The 16455-nt window shown below is 39.6% G+C and overlaps 1 protein-coding gene across 6 annotated transcripts in view; it reads right to left on the reverse strand.

Moving 5' to 3' along the window:
* Nucleotides 1-16455, reverse strand: part of LOC131246733 (mediator of RNA polymerase II transcription subunit 13) — a 45046-nt gene that overhangs the window by 5893 nt on the left and 22698 nt on the right. For all 6 annotated transcript variants that reach the window (XM_058247107.1, XM_058247105.1, XM_058247106.1 and 3 more), the window contains 4 exons: nucleotides 16070-16202; nucleotides 15885-15972; nucleotides 15639-15717; nucleotides 5831-6126 (listed from right to left, as the gene is read on the reverse strand). In XM_058247107.1, coding sequence (XP_058103090.1) covers nucleotides 5831-6126; nucleotides 15639-15717; nucleotides 15885-15972; nucleotides 16070-16202 — 596 coding nt within the window. The remainder of the gene's footprint in view (nucleotides 1-5830; nucleotides 6127-15638; nucleotides 15718-15884; nucleotides 15973-16069; nucleotides 16203-16455) is intronic.

Below are 16455 nucleotides of genomic sequence, written 5' to 3' on the forward strand. Positions count from 1 at the left end.
TGATTATCCAATGATGGATTCCATGGCACTATTGAACCTCGGAGTCCATTTTCTGGTATCTTGTTTGGAATTGCAGGTGGAAATCTATTTTTTGTGAGACAATGCTCACCTCACATCTTGTGCTGGGAAAATTGACTATGGAAAAGTGTAACAATTTCTCTGTGGAATCCACTACAAATTTATTTTTATTTTTTTTGAAAGGCGACTAAAATTCATTAAAAGGAAAAACCGAAAAGGGAGAAACAGTCCACTGAGATAGCAAACTGAGCACCCAGATACAACCCCAAAAAAGAGAAAAAAACAAAAGAAACAGCAACATATAAGAAGACCAAACAAAACACAACAGAAACTACACCCCAAAAAGGTGATCGGGGGCAAAGGGGGTCCCACCAAGATTGACTGAATTGCAGGCCCATTCTACGACGAACTGATGGATTCTCTTGGTCACCCACTTCACTGAGTGGGGAGTAACTCTGAAGCAGCGATTGTTTCTCTCTTCCCAGATGGTCCACCAAGCAGCCAATAATGCCATTCTCCAAACCTGAGATCTCTCTTTGCCGAAAGGGACACCATGCCAAGCCACAAGAACGTGATTTTTGCTATCCAAACATAGTGAAATTTCCCATCATAGCAAAAGTGCTACCTTCTCCTTCTTTCTACTGTTTTCCGTCAATTCAAACAAGCCCTAAGTTTCATAGCCATATGCAACAATCACACAACTCTTTAGAGGTACATCTCCATTTCATCCACCCAGCTTTAATTCTATTGGAAACATCCTCATCAATGTCCCCATCCTTTTGTATAATAGAGCCGAGGTAACTCCTTGAGGAATCTCTCACCCATCTATTTAACTAAAGCCTCATCTCTATGATTGTTCCTACTAAAACTACATTCCCAATACTCCATCGTAGTTCTACTAATTTTTGTGTGCCAAGCCTTCCTACGGACCGCCAATTTAGCATTTGCTTCCCTCTCTAGTCTCATCGACCAACACTGCATCATCTTGCAACAACACACATCAAGTGATCTCATCATTTTTAAAACACATGCACCCACGCACTCACACCACTCAGTGGGATTTCACCACAATGGGTACTCAAACCCATGACCTGGTGCTGAAGCTCTTGTGAGTCTACCACTGGGCCATGAGTAAGGACCCAAGAGGGGGATCTCATCATATACAAGAGCATTTAATTCATTCATAATGAAGTACGAAATGGTAGCTTGACCCTGACAAAGCCCCGCTGCTACAGGCAACTCATCAATCTTATCACAAGCTGTTATCACTCTTATAATTGCAACTACAAATATATCTTAATGATTGTCACATATCCTCCCTGGATCCCTTTCCTCTTTATCATCTACCACACAACCTCCCTAGGCACTTTATTGTATGCTTTCTCTATATCTTATAAAAACCATGTGAAGATTCTTCCTCTTATCTCTGTACTTATCCATCAATTGCCTAAGTAGAAGAATGCTTCAATTGTTGATCCTCCTAGCATCAAGCCAAACTGATTTTCTGATATATATTGTTTGAATTTTTGTTTTACTGCCCTTCTCAGAGCTTCATAGTGCAAGTCAGAAGTTTGGTCTTCCGATAGTTGATGCCACTTTAACCATCTCCCTTGTTCTTGTAAATAGGTATATGATGCTTCTCTTCCACTCATTTATCTCCTTTGTTTTTGTAACTAGGTATCATGATGGTTCTCTTCCAGTAATTTGGCATGCCATTGTTTGCAAAAGGGTTTTTAAATATCAGTACCTTTGGTATTTGCTTCCTGTTACTAAATAGACTGTGTTTGTGTTTAGGTATCTCATTGATTCAAGTATATTGCATCCCAGTCCCTTCCGTTTGATTTGCCTATCTTCTGTTGGGTTAGGTGGCTAATATGTTAAAATGATGAAAATAACCTCGTGGAAAAGCACGCACGCACACGCACACGCGAAAAAAAAAAAGATGTTTCAACATAGATTGGTCTTAGGAATACAACCGATCATAGGCCACGAAAACATCCACCGACCAGAAGCCAAGAGTTGTCTAATTAATTTATCATTTTGGAATATGACCAATCCATAGTGGGCCCCAATATTTGGCGGTTTGGATTTTTTGAGGTAGATGACATATTCAGTGGGACTGAAGCTATGGCACACACGTACCTAAAATTGAAGTGCTAAAATCATGGGTAGCAACACCAGACATATCATAACCCAAATTCCTTCCACCAAAATTATGACTCAAATCAGCTAACTGCTGGTCATCTGACAGCACACAAACATCATTTAATCAGTGGTCAGATTGTCTGAACAATTTGATTTTGGGATGATGTACCATCTACATTGGATGCTACTACATGGACAATTTAATTCAAGATACCCATACACCAGGTTCAATTTGTGTTGCATGAGTAAGGAGAATCACTCTGCCAGACGGCTGGGAGGGTTCCTTACACGTAAGGGTACTTTCATCATTTTAACAATTCTTGCAACTTAACCTAACAGCCATTTAGCAAATCTAATGGGGGAGATTTCATCATTTTAACAATTCTTGCAACTTAACCTAACAGCCATTTAGCAAATCTAATGGGGGAGATTTCATCATTTTAACAATTCTTGCAACTTAACCTAACAGCCATTTAGCAAATCTAATGGGAATCTCCCTCCCTCTTTATGGCATATAGCATATAAAAATGAACACCAAGATCGAAGTTCTATCAAGAAACCCAACATTGAATTACCATATAAAACTGAATGCATGTGCTGTTTGTAAAAGAGAAAATTCAAGAGAGATACATATGCGGCAAGCAATGGTGAAAAAAACATGCATATCAGATGATCCTAACCATCTGATCAATAGCATGAGAAAAAATTGACAGTTAAGATTGAGTGCACAAATAAAATAGGTACAATCATCATCTCCAAACATCTATTTGATAGGTCCCACCATGAGTTGCTTATGATTCCAAAGAAGCACTTTGGCTTGACCGTGCCCACATCCAATGTACGGCTCATAAAGAACAGACAGTATCTATAGTGAGCATTCACTAGGTTTACAAACATCTGATCGGTGTATTTTTGCAACATGGCTTGGCTTCAGTGCTATGATCGAATTGACTGTCTAAATCGATGATTGGGCATAGCATGCGTCACTCAAAAGTTTGGAGACATTGCTAATGTCCATTAAGGTAAGCATGAAGCAAAAAACAGCAATAGATTTTGGTGTGGGAGAAAAAGCATCTGTTCAAAATCTTAGCTAATATAAACAGAGTGAACTACAAGTCCGAAGCGAGATTTGAAGCAGCAGTAGCGGCAATTTACAAGGTTTCTGAACCTAAGGTTACTGAATGTCAGATTAGTCTCCCTCCCTCCCTCCGGACATGTTTGGATTGCACTGGAAATAGAAACGATAGGACAAAAAAAAAATAAAAAAAAAATCATTGTTTCCATGAGCACTGTTTTTCCTTGGATTCCACCATTCAAGGTCATGTTTGGATGACAATGAAAATCTAATGTTTCTAAGACAGGGGTCACATAGTTTCCTGTCCTACTATAAAGTACAATGGTTGCTATGTAGAATCTTCCATTTTCTTTGTTATCCAAACACTCCAAAGTGTCACATCAATGGAAAACCTTCTCCATTTCCTTTCTTTTCCCTTGGATTCCATGTATATGTGAAAAGCAAAGAGATAATAATTATCTAATGATGATTTCCATTGGCACTATTGAAACATGAATTCTAACTTTAGAGCAATTGTTTGGACAGAAACATATTCCTCTCACAACAGCCACCTAGTTTCTTGTGCCCATAATTCAAATTATGGAAGGGTGATGATAGCTTAGAAGAATTGATGCAGGCACACGACCCATCTAGGCCCACTGTAGAACCTGCCAATAACTGATGCAGGTCCACAGCCCATCTAGGCCCACTGTAGGACCCGCTAATAATGTAAGCCTTAACATGTGCTGATTTTTGGGTTGATTATTTACATATTTGGAGATTATAATTTACTATTTTGGGGAGATATAGGGGGCTGATTTAAAGATGTGATGAGGGTGTAATTGATATGATTGAAGATATGGACTAGATTTAGAGATTTGACTGCTTTCCATGTTTACTTTTCTTTAGACTTTTGCCATATGAAGAAATATTAAATAAGTTTGTAATAAATTATGATTGATTCTCTTAGTTGTAGAGATTTCAATTAAGGATGCCTTTAGGATCTATAAAAAGGGGTAGTGGTGTCGGAGTTGGTATATTCGAATATTTTCTTAAGTGTGGTTTTTCTTTAACTTTTGTAAGAAGAAAGTTGATATCAATAAAAGTTCTCTCCCTCTCTACTCCATTGTTCTTGTGAGTATTTTTGTTTTTAATTTCTTTGCAATTTGGGTGTCGAGATCTCATTGACTCGATAACCGAGTTGTACCAAGAATCCATCCTTTTCTTTGCTATCCAAGCAACAAAAGTTGTCACATCAAAGGAAACTCATTTTCCTTTTCCATTTTTTGGCATGGAATCACTAGTATCCAAACATGGCCTTAATAAAATTTTGTCAAGGAAAAAAGAAAGAAAAGATAACAAGTTGACCTAGTATGGAACACAACAATGACCTTAAAACAAGAGTAAAATTCATCCAGAGTTGATGCGTCCATGGATTTTTATTTTTTTTCCTTCCTTCAGAAGAGGTAAGACAGAACATAAAAATCATTTCATTGGTTTATTCATGGGATTCAGGGGTCGTAAGGGTTCGAGTAGCCAGAAGTTGCTCCTTTTTTTAATGGAAATAACTTAAACCGAAAAGAAGCAAAGCGACAGCACCTCAAAACAAAGCTCAAAATCGAAATAACCTCCCTGGAATGGAGGCTAGCCCTTATCCCCCTTCGCTAACGAACACAATCTCTCTACCCACACCCTCTTTCACTAGATGGTCAGCCTCCTTTGAGCTGTTTCTATGGTTGTACCTGAAAAAAAAAAAAAAACCCAATTGTATATGGGGCCCTGATGATGATTGATGAGACAGCAGACAATAAGTTGTTCAATGGATCTTTTATACGGTTACGTGTGGCAGACATCCCCTGGACTCATTGGATCGTCTCATCCATAGGTGGTACCCTGCAATTTTTCCTGTATTTGGGTGCTCCTGACCTCCCAGATTGATGCCGTTTGGGGGGTAAGATCTCTCAAAGATAGATCCCTTAGCAAATGTCTTTCCTGAGCTGGGCAGCAGAGTCATTGCTGAACCATTTTTATTTCTGGGACACGTCTTAGACAATGATGAATCAACCACGAGACAACCATGGAGCTTCTACCACCCTCCCTCTCTAAAACTACTTCCGCTTGCCCGACAAGGGGAGAATGACTTGTTTGATGGATGGAAAGTAGGTGAATCCATGGAAAGAGGAGAAATTCTTCAGAGAGCTCTTCCCTATGCCGTTATATGGCGTACACTAGAAAGGGAAACAATACAATTTTGTGGAAGTGTTGCGACAAATTACAATGGAGAAAACCAAGGGGAAATATCATCCATATGGTATGGTTTAGTCTTGAAGTTAGATCTCCTCAGCCTTGAACCTGAGTGATTAGGTCTCCTCAGCCAATCAAGTTACATCCAATCAAACTGTGGAACAGGAAAGGAGGAATGGTAGGTATTTCAATAATATCACTAAGAGAAACCAAGAATAATCATAGCCTTTTCTTGGCTATTTGGGGCTGGTTTATACATCCAGTTTTGCCAATCATTCCTATCTAAAAAACAACGACCACATATTTCCATAAAAATTTTCACAAAAGGATCTAAAAACTTTTTTACCAAGTGAGACAATTGTCACTTACTATGCAAGGCCCACTATTGCCTTCCTTCTGATTTGCCATCGAATTTGAACCAAGTCTAAGAGTCTTGAGAGCCTTCGAAAGAGATTTAAGGAAGCTCCTCACATCCCAAGCTTTAGATAGTGCGACAAGATAATCGCTTACTGAGCCCATGATGGATGCATTAGTGCCTGCTATCTTCATTGATTGGGGACACTCAACAAAAACAAAGCCAGAGGATGACCATTTTCCAGAACCTGGCTCCATCTGGCCTCCAATAATTTGAGGCGAATGAGTTCCCAATTTGCAATTCTCGTAAACTGGCAAGAAGTTCACATTAATAGAATAAGTTCCCAATTCATTCAAAACGACAATATTGAAATATGAGTATTCATCTGGAGTTGCAAAGGTTTGACCGTACACAGTTTCTGATGCCACACATTAATCGAATTGCAAGAGAAAGAAGCAAAGCATAAAGAGTAGCACATATGCATCTCAGATTTAAAGATTTAAACAAAAGAAAGTTCAGTGTAGCCAAGAACAAATTGAAAAAACAAAACAGCATAACAAAAATGGGTGGCACAAGATCATCTATGAGTCTGTTATTTCAGATATGATAAGCCGGAACTGCTCCCTACCTCCCTCCCAGTGCCATGCATTAATAGAATTGCAAGAGAAAGAAGCAAAACATAAAGAGTAGCACGTATGCATCGCAGATTTAAAGATTTAAATAAACAAAAGTTCAGTGTAGCCATGAACGGATTGAAAAAACAAAACTGCATAACAAAAATGGGTGGCACAAGATCATCTATGAGTCTGTTATTTCAGATATGATAACCTGGAACTCCTACCTCCCTTCCCTCCCTCTGTTTTTTTTTTTTCCCTTTGGGGGTGTCCTATAAGTGACATCCGCAAACAAAATCAGTTCAACTTTACCAGAAGACAGTAATATTTTCAATAATTTCAGTGCATACTTTTGTCACTGTGGATACTTTCCGTTTTTCTCGACTTGTGTATACTCTATTGATACTTTGTGATTTCCATAGTCCGCCAATTGAGTTCATCTCTTCGATAAAGAATCAAACTTCATAAGGATTTCGCAGAGGTTATTCTTGAAGTCTCTACTCTCAGTATGCATGTGAATATCAAATCCTTGCTTTCCAGGTTTTGTATTGATTTGATACCTGAGCCTTTGTAAGACTCTTCAGAGTTCCAAGCAACTAGCAACAATCTGAAAAAACAAGATTACAAATAATACTACAACACATACTTGAGCACAGTGCACTGCGTTAAGAATAATCAGAATAAAACAATTAGACTGATTTTAAGTTTTTTTCTGAATGTAGTAAACCCAATATTTTAACCTTCGAGCCGTGAGGTTTACTCAAACTTTAACACCACATCGCAAAAGTTTGTGAATTGGTAGTTGGAGGAAGACAATTGGGTTCAGCGTATAGCCAAGCAATGGGTGGAATGTGGGGTACAGGGTTGGGCCAGCCATCGTTGTGTGAAAAAGCTTCAGACTTAAAGATGAATCTTAGAGAATGGAGTAAAAACAAATTCAGTCTCCGTGAGCAGAAGAAGGAAGAAATACCAAGTCATATTGATTCCATTGATAAGGAAGAGAATGTATAGTGGAAGAGGATAGATTATTAGAATGAAGGAAGCTTAAAGCAAAGTACATGCAGATTTTAGGAAAAGAGGTAGCTTCGTTTGAGCAAAACTCTAGGGTGGCATGATTGAGGGAAGATGACAAAAATAAAGCTTTCTTCCACAACATGGCTACAGGCAAATGGAAATCGAACCACACCCATAAGTTAACAATCAACAATTCTCTTTTTCAAGATAAGGTTCAAATGAACTGTGCGATAGTTCAGCTCTACTCCAAGTTGTAAACGAATGAAGGATGTGTTGAACTTGCCTGGAGGCCTTAGGTCACTGCTGAATAGTGTGGGACTGGCTTGAAAGAAGCATTGATGAAGAAGAGATAAAGGAAGTGGTATAACTTGATACGTACAACAATAAAGTGCTGGAACCAGATGGTTTCTCTGTAGCATTCTTTCAAGCTTGTTGGATATTACGAAAAGGACCTTATAACATTTTACTCGGAATTTCATCATACATCTAAATTGGGTCTGAATTGTGCTCTCATTGCCGGTCTCCATCCCGGATAAAGGAGGGTTGTGTCAAGTGGCAGCTGGCGTCAAACTTATGACATAAGTTTCATCATGAAACCGAACAAAGCTGTGCTAATTATCGTGAGATCAGACTTATGAGTGATAATATAAAACTTTTGAAGAGAGTGATTGAACAAAGAGAAAAGTGTTCAATAACCATTACGTACGTATGGTAACCATCCATACCATTACATGATATGGGGTTGTAATGCTCCGATATGAAACTTTTGGACCGTAATGGCTGTTATGGGGATGTAATGGTCCTGTGTAAATGGGCATATAAAAATCGATGCTGTTCATTAAACACAACTCTCTCTCTCTCTCTCTCTCTCTCTCTCTCTCTCTCTCTCTCTCTCTCTCTCTCTCTCTCTCTCTCTCTCTCAATACATGTCTACTCTTTAGATCATGCATACAATATAAATCATAGTTTTTCATCTGATCTTCTATTTATTTGGTAATTTTTAATTTCAGCTATTTTTCAATAAAAAAGTGTCAATTTTAATTTTTCAATTATTATTATTCAAATTACTTGGGTGAATGATATCAAATGCTTAGGAATATGCGTTAGTGAAATGAGTGCCACATATTGCATGAATTTGGAGTCGATTTGAGAGCATTCGAGTGTTCCCCTAAATCGACGACACTACTCATCAAAGTTTAATTTCAATTTTCTTACAACTGCTTAGTGAGGATGATGTCAAATGCTTAAGGATATGCATTAGTGGGATCAGTTTCATAGATTGCATAAATTTTGGGCCAATTTGGGGGAATTCAAATGGTCCCCCAAATCGACAGCAGTATTCATCCAAATTAAGTTTCTTCTTTAAATTACTTAAAAGAATGATGTCCAATGATTAGGGATATACATTAGTGGGATGAGTGCCATAAATTGCATGAATTTTGCATCAATTGGAGGTATTCAAGTGGTCTCCCAAATCCGCAACACTATCCGAATTAAAAAATTTTAAAAATTGTTTGTATTTGTTTGAGATAATATTGTTCCAACATTATATGTTTATGTTTTGACAGGAGTTTGGTGCTTTTGGAGTACTTTGGAATTGATGTCTTAATTATTTGATGAATTAGAATTGACGTGGCAGAACTTGTAGTTGGACTTAGGGGGGCAGGACTTGTGACGTGTTGTGAGCGGCGGGGGGGGGGGGGGGGGGGGTTTGCATTTGTTGCGGTATGCCCAAGCATGCCAAGAGATGTAACGCAAATGATGCAGTAGAATTTAGAAGAGATGACGGGAAAAAAGCTAGTATACAGAAGAAGCAGGACGGTCTCGTTGCAAACCGAGCAAAGTTGTTGAGTCTTGATAATATGAATGTTAGTAATGATGAATATGTAAGGTGAAAATTCAAATAGGGAGGTGACGATGGTGATGAGAGCTTATGCAATATTCGTGAAAATGATAAGCATTCGGCAAATGTTTGGAGAGAAGGGATCATTTGTGATGTAGGAGGGGCAATGGGGGAGGGGTAGGAGTGGAAGTCAATGTATGTTTGGTGGTTTGTGGCGCGTCTTTAGCCAACAAAAGACTTCACGTGCTCCCCCCGGGGCTGGTGATGTGGTGGAGCCATGGAGACCCTCAAGTGACCCGATTTTGTTTAAGGAGCGATAAAGCAGAGGATGTAAAATCAAATGGGAGGTAAAAATGTGATTGAAAAGCTTGGTAGGGCAGCAGCCAAGTTATTCATGCATGGCAACATAATTTCAAATGTTACCAACTCCCCATATTGGCAAGTGGTGATAAATGCAGTGGCAGAGACAAGTAAATGAGTCAAAGCACCCACAATTTGTGAGATTACGGAGAAATGGATCGAAGCAAAGTATAGAGGTATGAGAGCACAAGTGACCACCTTTAGATCGATACGACAAAATAGACACTATTATGTATGATGATTGGACTAGCTCAACTAGACATCGCATGATAGTCTTTATGGTGTATTGTCACTTGAGAACGATGTTTGATAAATTAATTGATGTATCCAAGGCAATGAAAAAATACATAGTATAATTTCAGTCTTATAGATAGGATTGTGATGAAATTAAAGAGGAAAATATGGTGCAAGTTATTATTGATAATGAAGCATAATACAAATTAGTGGAAAAAATGGTGATGGAGAAGTGAAAAAAATTATTCTAGTCACGATGTGCCGCACAATGCATTGACTTTATATTAGAAGATATTGAAAAGAAGAAAAATGTTGCAAAATTGGTAGAAATGGCAATGCAAGTCACGACATCCATCTACAATCATAACCAAGTAAACATCATAATGAAGAAGTTCACGAAGAGGAAAGAGCAACTAAGGCATATGACAACTTGATTTACAATAAATTTTATTGCCCTTAAAGAGTTTGTACGAGAATAGGGAAGCATGGGTAAAAGATATCACGAATACCTGTTGAGATTATGCAAACCATAAGAGAGAACAAATACTAGAAGAAGGGGCAAAAAATGCTCAAAGTGATGGAACCACTGATAAGAGTCCATCTTATAGAATTAGATGAGATACCTACGATGGCCTTCATCTACAATGCCATGGAGAAAGCGAAGCTTATGACAACTATAAAGATTACTAGATGAATCGGTTTCACCACGAATTTCATGCAGCAAGTAATAATATAATGACGATGTACACAATATCTATTATTGTCACGTTAGTAATGTCTCGTGCACATTTATGCACTTAATATTATATGTAATAATATATTGGTGATGTACGCAAAATATCTATGACTCCCACTTTAGTAATGTCTCATGCACGTTCATTATGCACTTAATCTAATTAGTTATTTCTAAGTTAATTTTATGATGTAATCATTACGGTCTTGTATTATTTTCATTATTGTATTTGTAATATAGGATACTATTTAAACCAGAATACCGATATGCTACATTTGTCGAGAATCAAGAGGTTCATGTTAGGCCAAAAATATAATAAAAGAGATTATAGCCCAACTTAGATTTGCAGATATAGCCATTGAATGGAGTATAAGTCTTTAATTATTAGTCATTACTTATTCATTCCGTACATGTTTTGTTATTCGGTGCTTAAAACAATAAAAATGTTTTGACATGTTGTCCAAAGTTGGAAATATGTGGACTTCTCATGGGCAGCTTCTCTAATCCACTTGCACAACGGGTAATCTTTCAAACACCTCTGGGTAAAAAAAACTGATGTTTTATTACTATTAAGTAATTGTAGAAATTGTTTTATTAATGGCGCAAAGTGATGCATTTGACATTTTACTATTACATGCATAACATATAGTGGTTTTTTTATACAGTTGATTGGTGGCTTCATAAATATAGGGTTTCTCAAAACAATAACAATAAAAGTTTTACTCCAGACAACTTCTTTCTCTAGCTACAAAAGGAACTTGAGTCGTTTTGAACTCATTCATTCAAAGCAAAGGAATAGGTTGCAAGCCAAGACATTAGATCGGTTCGCTACATGCACTACAACATGGATTTGATATTACGGATTATAAAAGTGTTCGTGAGTCTGAATCCAATTAGAGAACTGGAGCATGGCCGACGACGTCCTCCTCCTCCTAGAGTGTTCTTCTGTGAAACGAATGACATTGAAATCACTCACCACATAGAACAGACCTGAGAAGGATTGTCTAACCCGAGTTACATCACACCGAGAAAGAGGCTTTAGAAGAAGACAGGAGGTCCCATTTAGAAGATCTCCACGCGACAAGGATGCCTCCTGAGCTACCGACTGCGTCCAGAGCAGTTCACTTCACATCAAGCGCCTTCCATAAAGAAGACAACAGCTTATTTTGGAAGAGAGGAACTTTGGTCTCTTGAAGACAAACTACATCTGGGCTTTTTCTACTGATAGTAGCTTTAATTAGGCTTCGTTTATGTTTGGAGCCCACTCCCCTGACATTCCACGATAGCACCTTCATTGATCAACTTGACTTCCCCGGTTCCCCTGCCTCCGCTACTTGGGCTTGGAGGCTGTGACTAGACCTGGGCTAGATTCCAGACCTTGAAGTTCCCAGTTACCACTGCGCTTGGATTTGCGTTTCACTGGAGGTTTGGTCTCGGGGCAGGGTCTTCCTCTTTCCTCAATACACTGAAATAGAGCTATGCAATCCTCCATACAGTCCCCAAAAGATAAGCCAAGAGCCCTTCCAACGTGTTCGACGGCCTCTCTAATCCATCGTTTATTATGCATCTTATCAGGCAGGTCCGAACTCTTTGTTGTCAATGGCGTGGGCTCGGACTCAGGATCGGTGATCATCTGGAGAGGTTTAGCAAGAAGCACCTGGGAGGAGGAATTGTCTTGAAAGAGGGTGCTGGGGCCCGGTAAAAGGTGGGATAGAATTTAGAGGTGAGGGGGGGGACTAGTAGTCTGAGCCGCAAGAGTTGGACAAAGATAAATCGTCATCTGAGTGAGAGAGCAACATGTTGGGGGTTTTCCAAATGGCTGAAGGCGAATCAAGTCGAAAAGGTGTATCAGGGACGATGTCGCAGGGTAGGGGTTGAAGATGGTTAGAGGTTAAGGCTAGAGGATGAAAGTTTGAAGAGTGAGCGATAGGAAGCGACTCAGACGAACGGTTGAGATTCAAACCCAGATCCGGACTTGTATCGCTGTCCCTGATCGAAATGTAGGTGTTAGCAAGCCATCTAGCTAAATGGCGTGTCGGGTGTCCAGGGGAGTGGCTCGAGGAGACAGCTTTAGAGGACACACGTCGAACATAGCGTATTGGAGGGGACGAAATGGCAGAGATATTAAATTCGTCTAACGCCGGCTGCTGACATGTATGGTCTATCGTATCGCGCCTGTTAAGATCTGCAGGATAAACCATCTTGTGACCGGTCTTCGGTCCCGTAGCTTCTTCGAGGCAGCCACGCGTCGAGTTCTCGCCGTCACCCATCATGGAGCTCAACGCACGAAGGCCTGCATCGACCGGAGAAGGCGGCCGGGAGGGAGTGATCGCATCATGTGTCTCACGAACGACTAGGATGCGATCACCAACCCCGATATGAGGAGCGGCGTCAGAGGTCAGTGATGATGCGCCGCAGGAGCATGGGATGGGTGTACGCGCACAGGACAACGACACTAGCGCCTCCACCGGAACCAGAGAAGGACTTTCCCTAGCGGGCCAAAGGTCGCCCCATCGAGGATAAGCTTCATCCATGGCTTCTCTGACGACCGAAAATTTGACCAACCGACCGTCGGCGACGACCCGAACAGACGTAGGTCTAAGATGTTCGGAGTTAATATGGAAAAAGAAGAGATTGACCATATAGCAGGTCTCTTTGATTGCTCTTCGGGCTCTTTGTCTACTTCTTTCATAGGCCTTCCGAAGAACCTATGGGAGAAGGTTATAGCCAGGTTTGAGAGGTATCTGGCCAGATGGAACTGTAGATATTTATCGCTGGGAGGTCGACTCACGTTGATTAAGGCAGCCCTCTCTAATCTTCCTTTATATTTCATGTTCATCTTCAAATGCCCAGGTTCGGTGCTGGCAGTTTTGGAAAAACTTAGGCGGGATTTTCTCTGGCATGGCATGGAAGACAAAAAGAAATTTCATCTCCTTGATTGGAGAGAAGTGTGTAATCACATCCCCTGTGGTGGAGCAGGGGTTAAAGATTTAAAGAATATGAATCGAGCCCTCCTTGGTAAGTGGACTTGGAAACTAGGATCAGAAGATGGGCACCTCTGGAATATTATTATTAAAAGCAAATATGGGAAATCAGCTACAGGGTGGTGGACTAAAGAGTCATCTTCCTACATGGCGTCAGCCATCTAGAGAGGTATTTTGAAGATGAAAGAAGAGGTGCTAAAAGGAGTGGGCTTTGAGCTTGGCAACGGGATGAATATCAGTTTCTGGGAGGATATATGGGTTGGGGATAAGCCACTTAAAGATTCTTTTCCAAATATCTTTTGCCTTGCCCCTAATAAAAAAGTTTTGGTGGCTGATTGTTTTACTGAGAGGGATGGCAAGACAGTGTGGAATATTGGCTGTAGAAGAAACTTGCAAGATTGGGAGATCGGCGAGTTTGCGGATCTGTTACAATGCATTTATGCCACTTTTCGCTCTCAGTCTAGCGCAGATTCCATTATTTGGAGAGGGGAAAAATCCAGCAAATTTTCGGTGAGATCCTCGTACAACCAGCTGCATTGTAAATCAAATGCCAATATAGTTCAGAATCCCCATTTTATCTGGAAGTATTCTGCTCCTCCAAAGCATATCATTTTCAGTTGGTTGGTGGGCAAAAAGAAAATCTTCACAATGGATAATTTGAGAAAGCGGGGTATGACTCTCCCTAACATATGTTTGTGTTGTATGCGGGGTGAAGAAACGGTAGATCACTTGCTGATGTTCTGCCCTTTTATCACCGTAATCTAGTCAGATTTCCCATCGCGGTTTAACATTAGCTAGAGCACTCCCGGTTCAGTGAATCTTCTTCTTCAGGCTTGGCATGGGGTATATATCGGCAAGGTGCGGACTAGACTCTAGAGGATGTCAATCATAGCAATCTGGTAGGCTGTCTGGGAGGAGAGAAATGGCAGATGTTTCAGGGACTCTTCTCTTTCCCCTCTTGCTGTCTCTTCAAAGGCTAAGAGAATGTTGGTTGAATGGGCTTGTACCGACGATTCCCTTAAGGAATTTGATTTTCTTTTTCTTTTTTAGGTGTTAGTTGAGTCTGCATTCTCTGCAGACTCTCTTATCCTATCTCTGTATCTTTTTCCTTTTTAATATAATTTTGTCATCTTTAAAAAAAAATTACCTTTTTTTTTCCAAGCTGACCCCTATTAGTTGGGGTAAGGCTTAGAAGATGATGATGATGATGATTTTTTTCAAGTTTTTTTTTTTTTTTTTTTGTGCTAAAAAATTCGTCTGAAACAGGCCTGTATTCTGTATCGTCTGATACGGTTTGACAAGTCCTGTATCATATCGTTTCTAGGCCTGGCTGATATGCCTACCTATATCATTACTTAAAACCATGACTCATACAGATGGGGCACAACTACCAGTAACCTAAGTCATTGACCTGGTGAGCAATATCATGCGTGCGCCACGTGATGATATTACACATTATCAGATGATCCTACCCAACCAATGAAAATGGATACAGAAAATGAACTACATTTAAAGGAGCAATTAGGTAGTTAGGACATCCAATGCTTGAGATTTTGGACTATCCTCCATCCACTGAGGGCCCACCATACAGAAGACATGGATCGCCAAAAACTGGCCCTGTCATCTACATTTTAGATATGCTAAATCGAACATGTTATTTCCCCTAGTGTGCAACAGTTTGCCATATATCGGAATTTTTCCAAGGCATTCACAACTTTACAGATAGTTCTGTTTTACAGCTTTGTCAGACAAGTTGTCTTTGACAAGTTTAAGCAGTAACCAATACAATGCTCCCGCCATTTCCAAGTAAAATTGACCTAGCGTCAGGCTACATGCATATGATGGCATGGTTATAAAGAAGTTAACGCTTGAGAAAAAAACGATTGAAATTATACAATTAAGCAATTTTTTACTTCTTCAAATACAGATCAAAATAAGTACAGAAACTAACTTCAGACATCAAACCATCTATGCATATAGAAATCAGAAAAAATACACAAATCAAAACAACATTAATTGTCAGATATCCATCAAACTCACTGGTTCCTAGTTGTTGAAAAAAATCAGCAGCAGCAGATGTAAGGGGATTGATATCCGGACATACAACATAGTAAGTCATCTGCAATAATTAATAAAAGCTAAATTAAAAAAATATATATGGCTCTTGTAAGTAAGAAAGAAAATAACAGCCTTTTTCCTCTAGAAATAACAGTGGAAGGAACTGTGACAAAATGGAAGACAATTAAAATTGTGGGTGACAATTAAAATTGCTTTTGAGAAACTTACAGGCTTTGGCAGAGCATATGGTTCAAAAGGAGCCTTCTCCCAAAGTTGTAGAGAGTTTGATGAAGTCTTGAGCCAATCATCCTGGTACCTATTATTGAAACCGTTATTTGTGATATCTTCATGCAATTTCACCGAGTACTTTAATGCATGAAAAGTGTACAGCAACATGCATACAGGATGCATACCCAACGAGGATAGAAGGCAATGGGAGCACCGAAAGTGTCGGTTTGAGACGAGAGTAGCTCAGCTGTTCTGATTCCGAATTACTGATTTCTTGGCTCGACCTCCTTTGGCTTGAGTCATCCAGTCTAGCTCCATCTGTATTTTGCTCGCAGTGAATTAGTGGCCCAACTCATGTGAAACGTTAAACAATGACCATCTCATTATGTAAAAAGCAATTATAGAGACCTGAAAATCAGCAAAACTACAGTTTGCTGATGCCAAGGATTTCAAACATGGAGGCCATGGTCAATGACCCAAACCGTTGATCTGATGGACCCTAACATGGATGATGGACACAAGAACCTTCCAGATAGGGGAGACAATGACCTTTCAATCAATGGTTTTACGA

Source organism: Magnolia sinica, chromosome 5 (genome assembly GCF_029962835.1).
Source record: "Magnolia sinica isolate HGM2019 chromosome 5, MsV1, whole genome shotgun sequence".
Classification (NCBI taxonomy): Eukaryota; Viridiplantae; Streptophyta; class Magnoliopsida; order Magnoliales; family Magnoliaceae; genus Magnolia; species Magnolia sinica.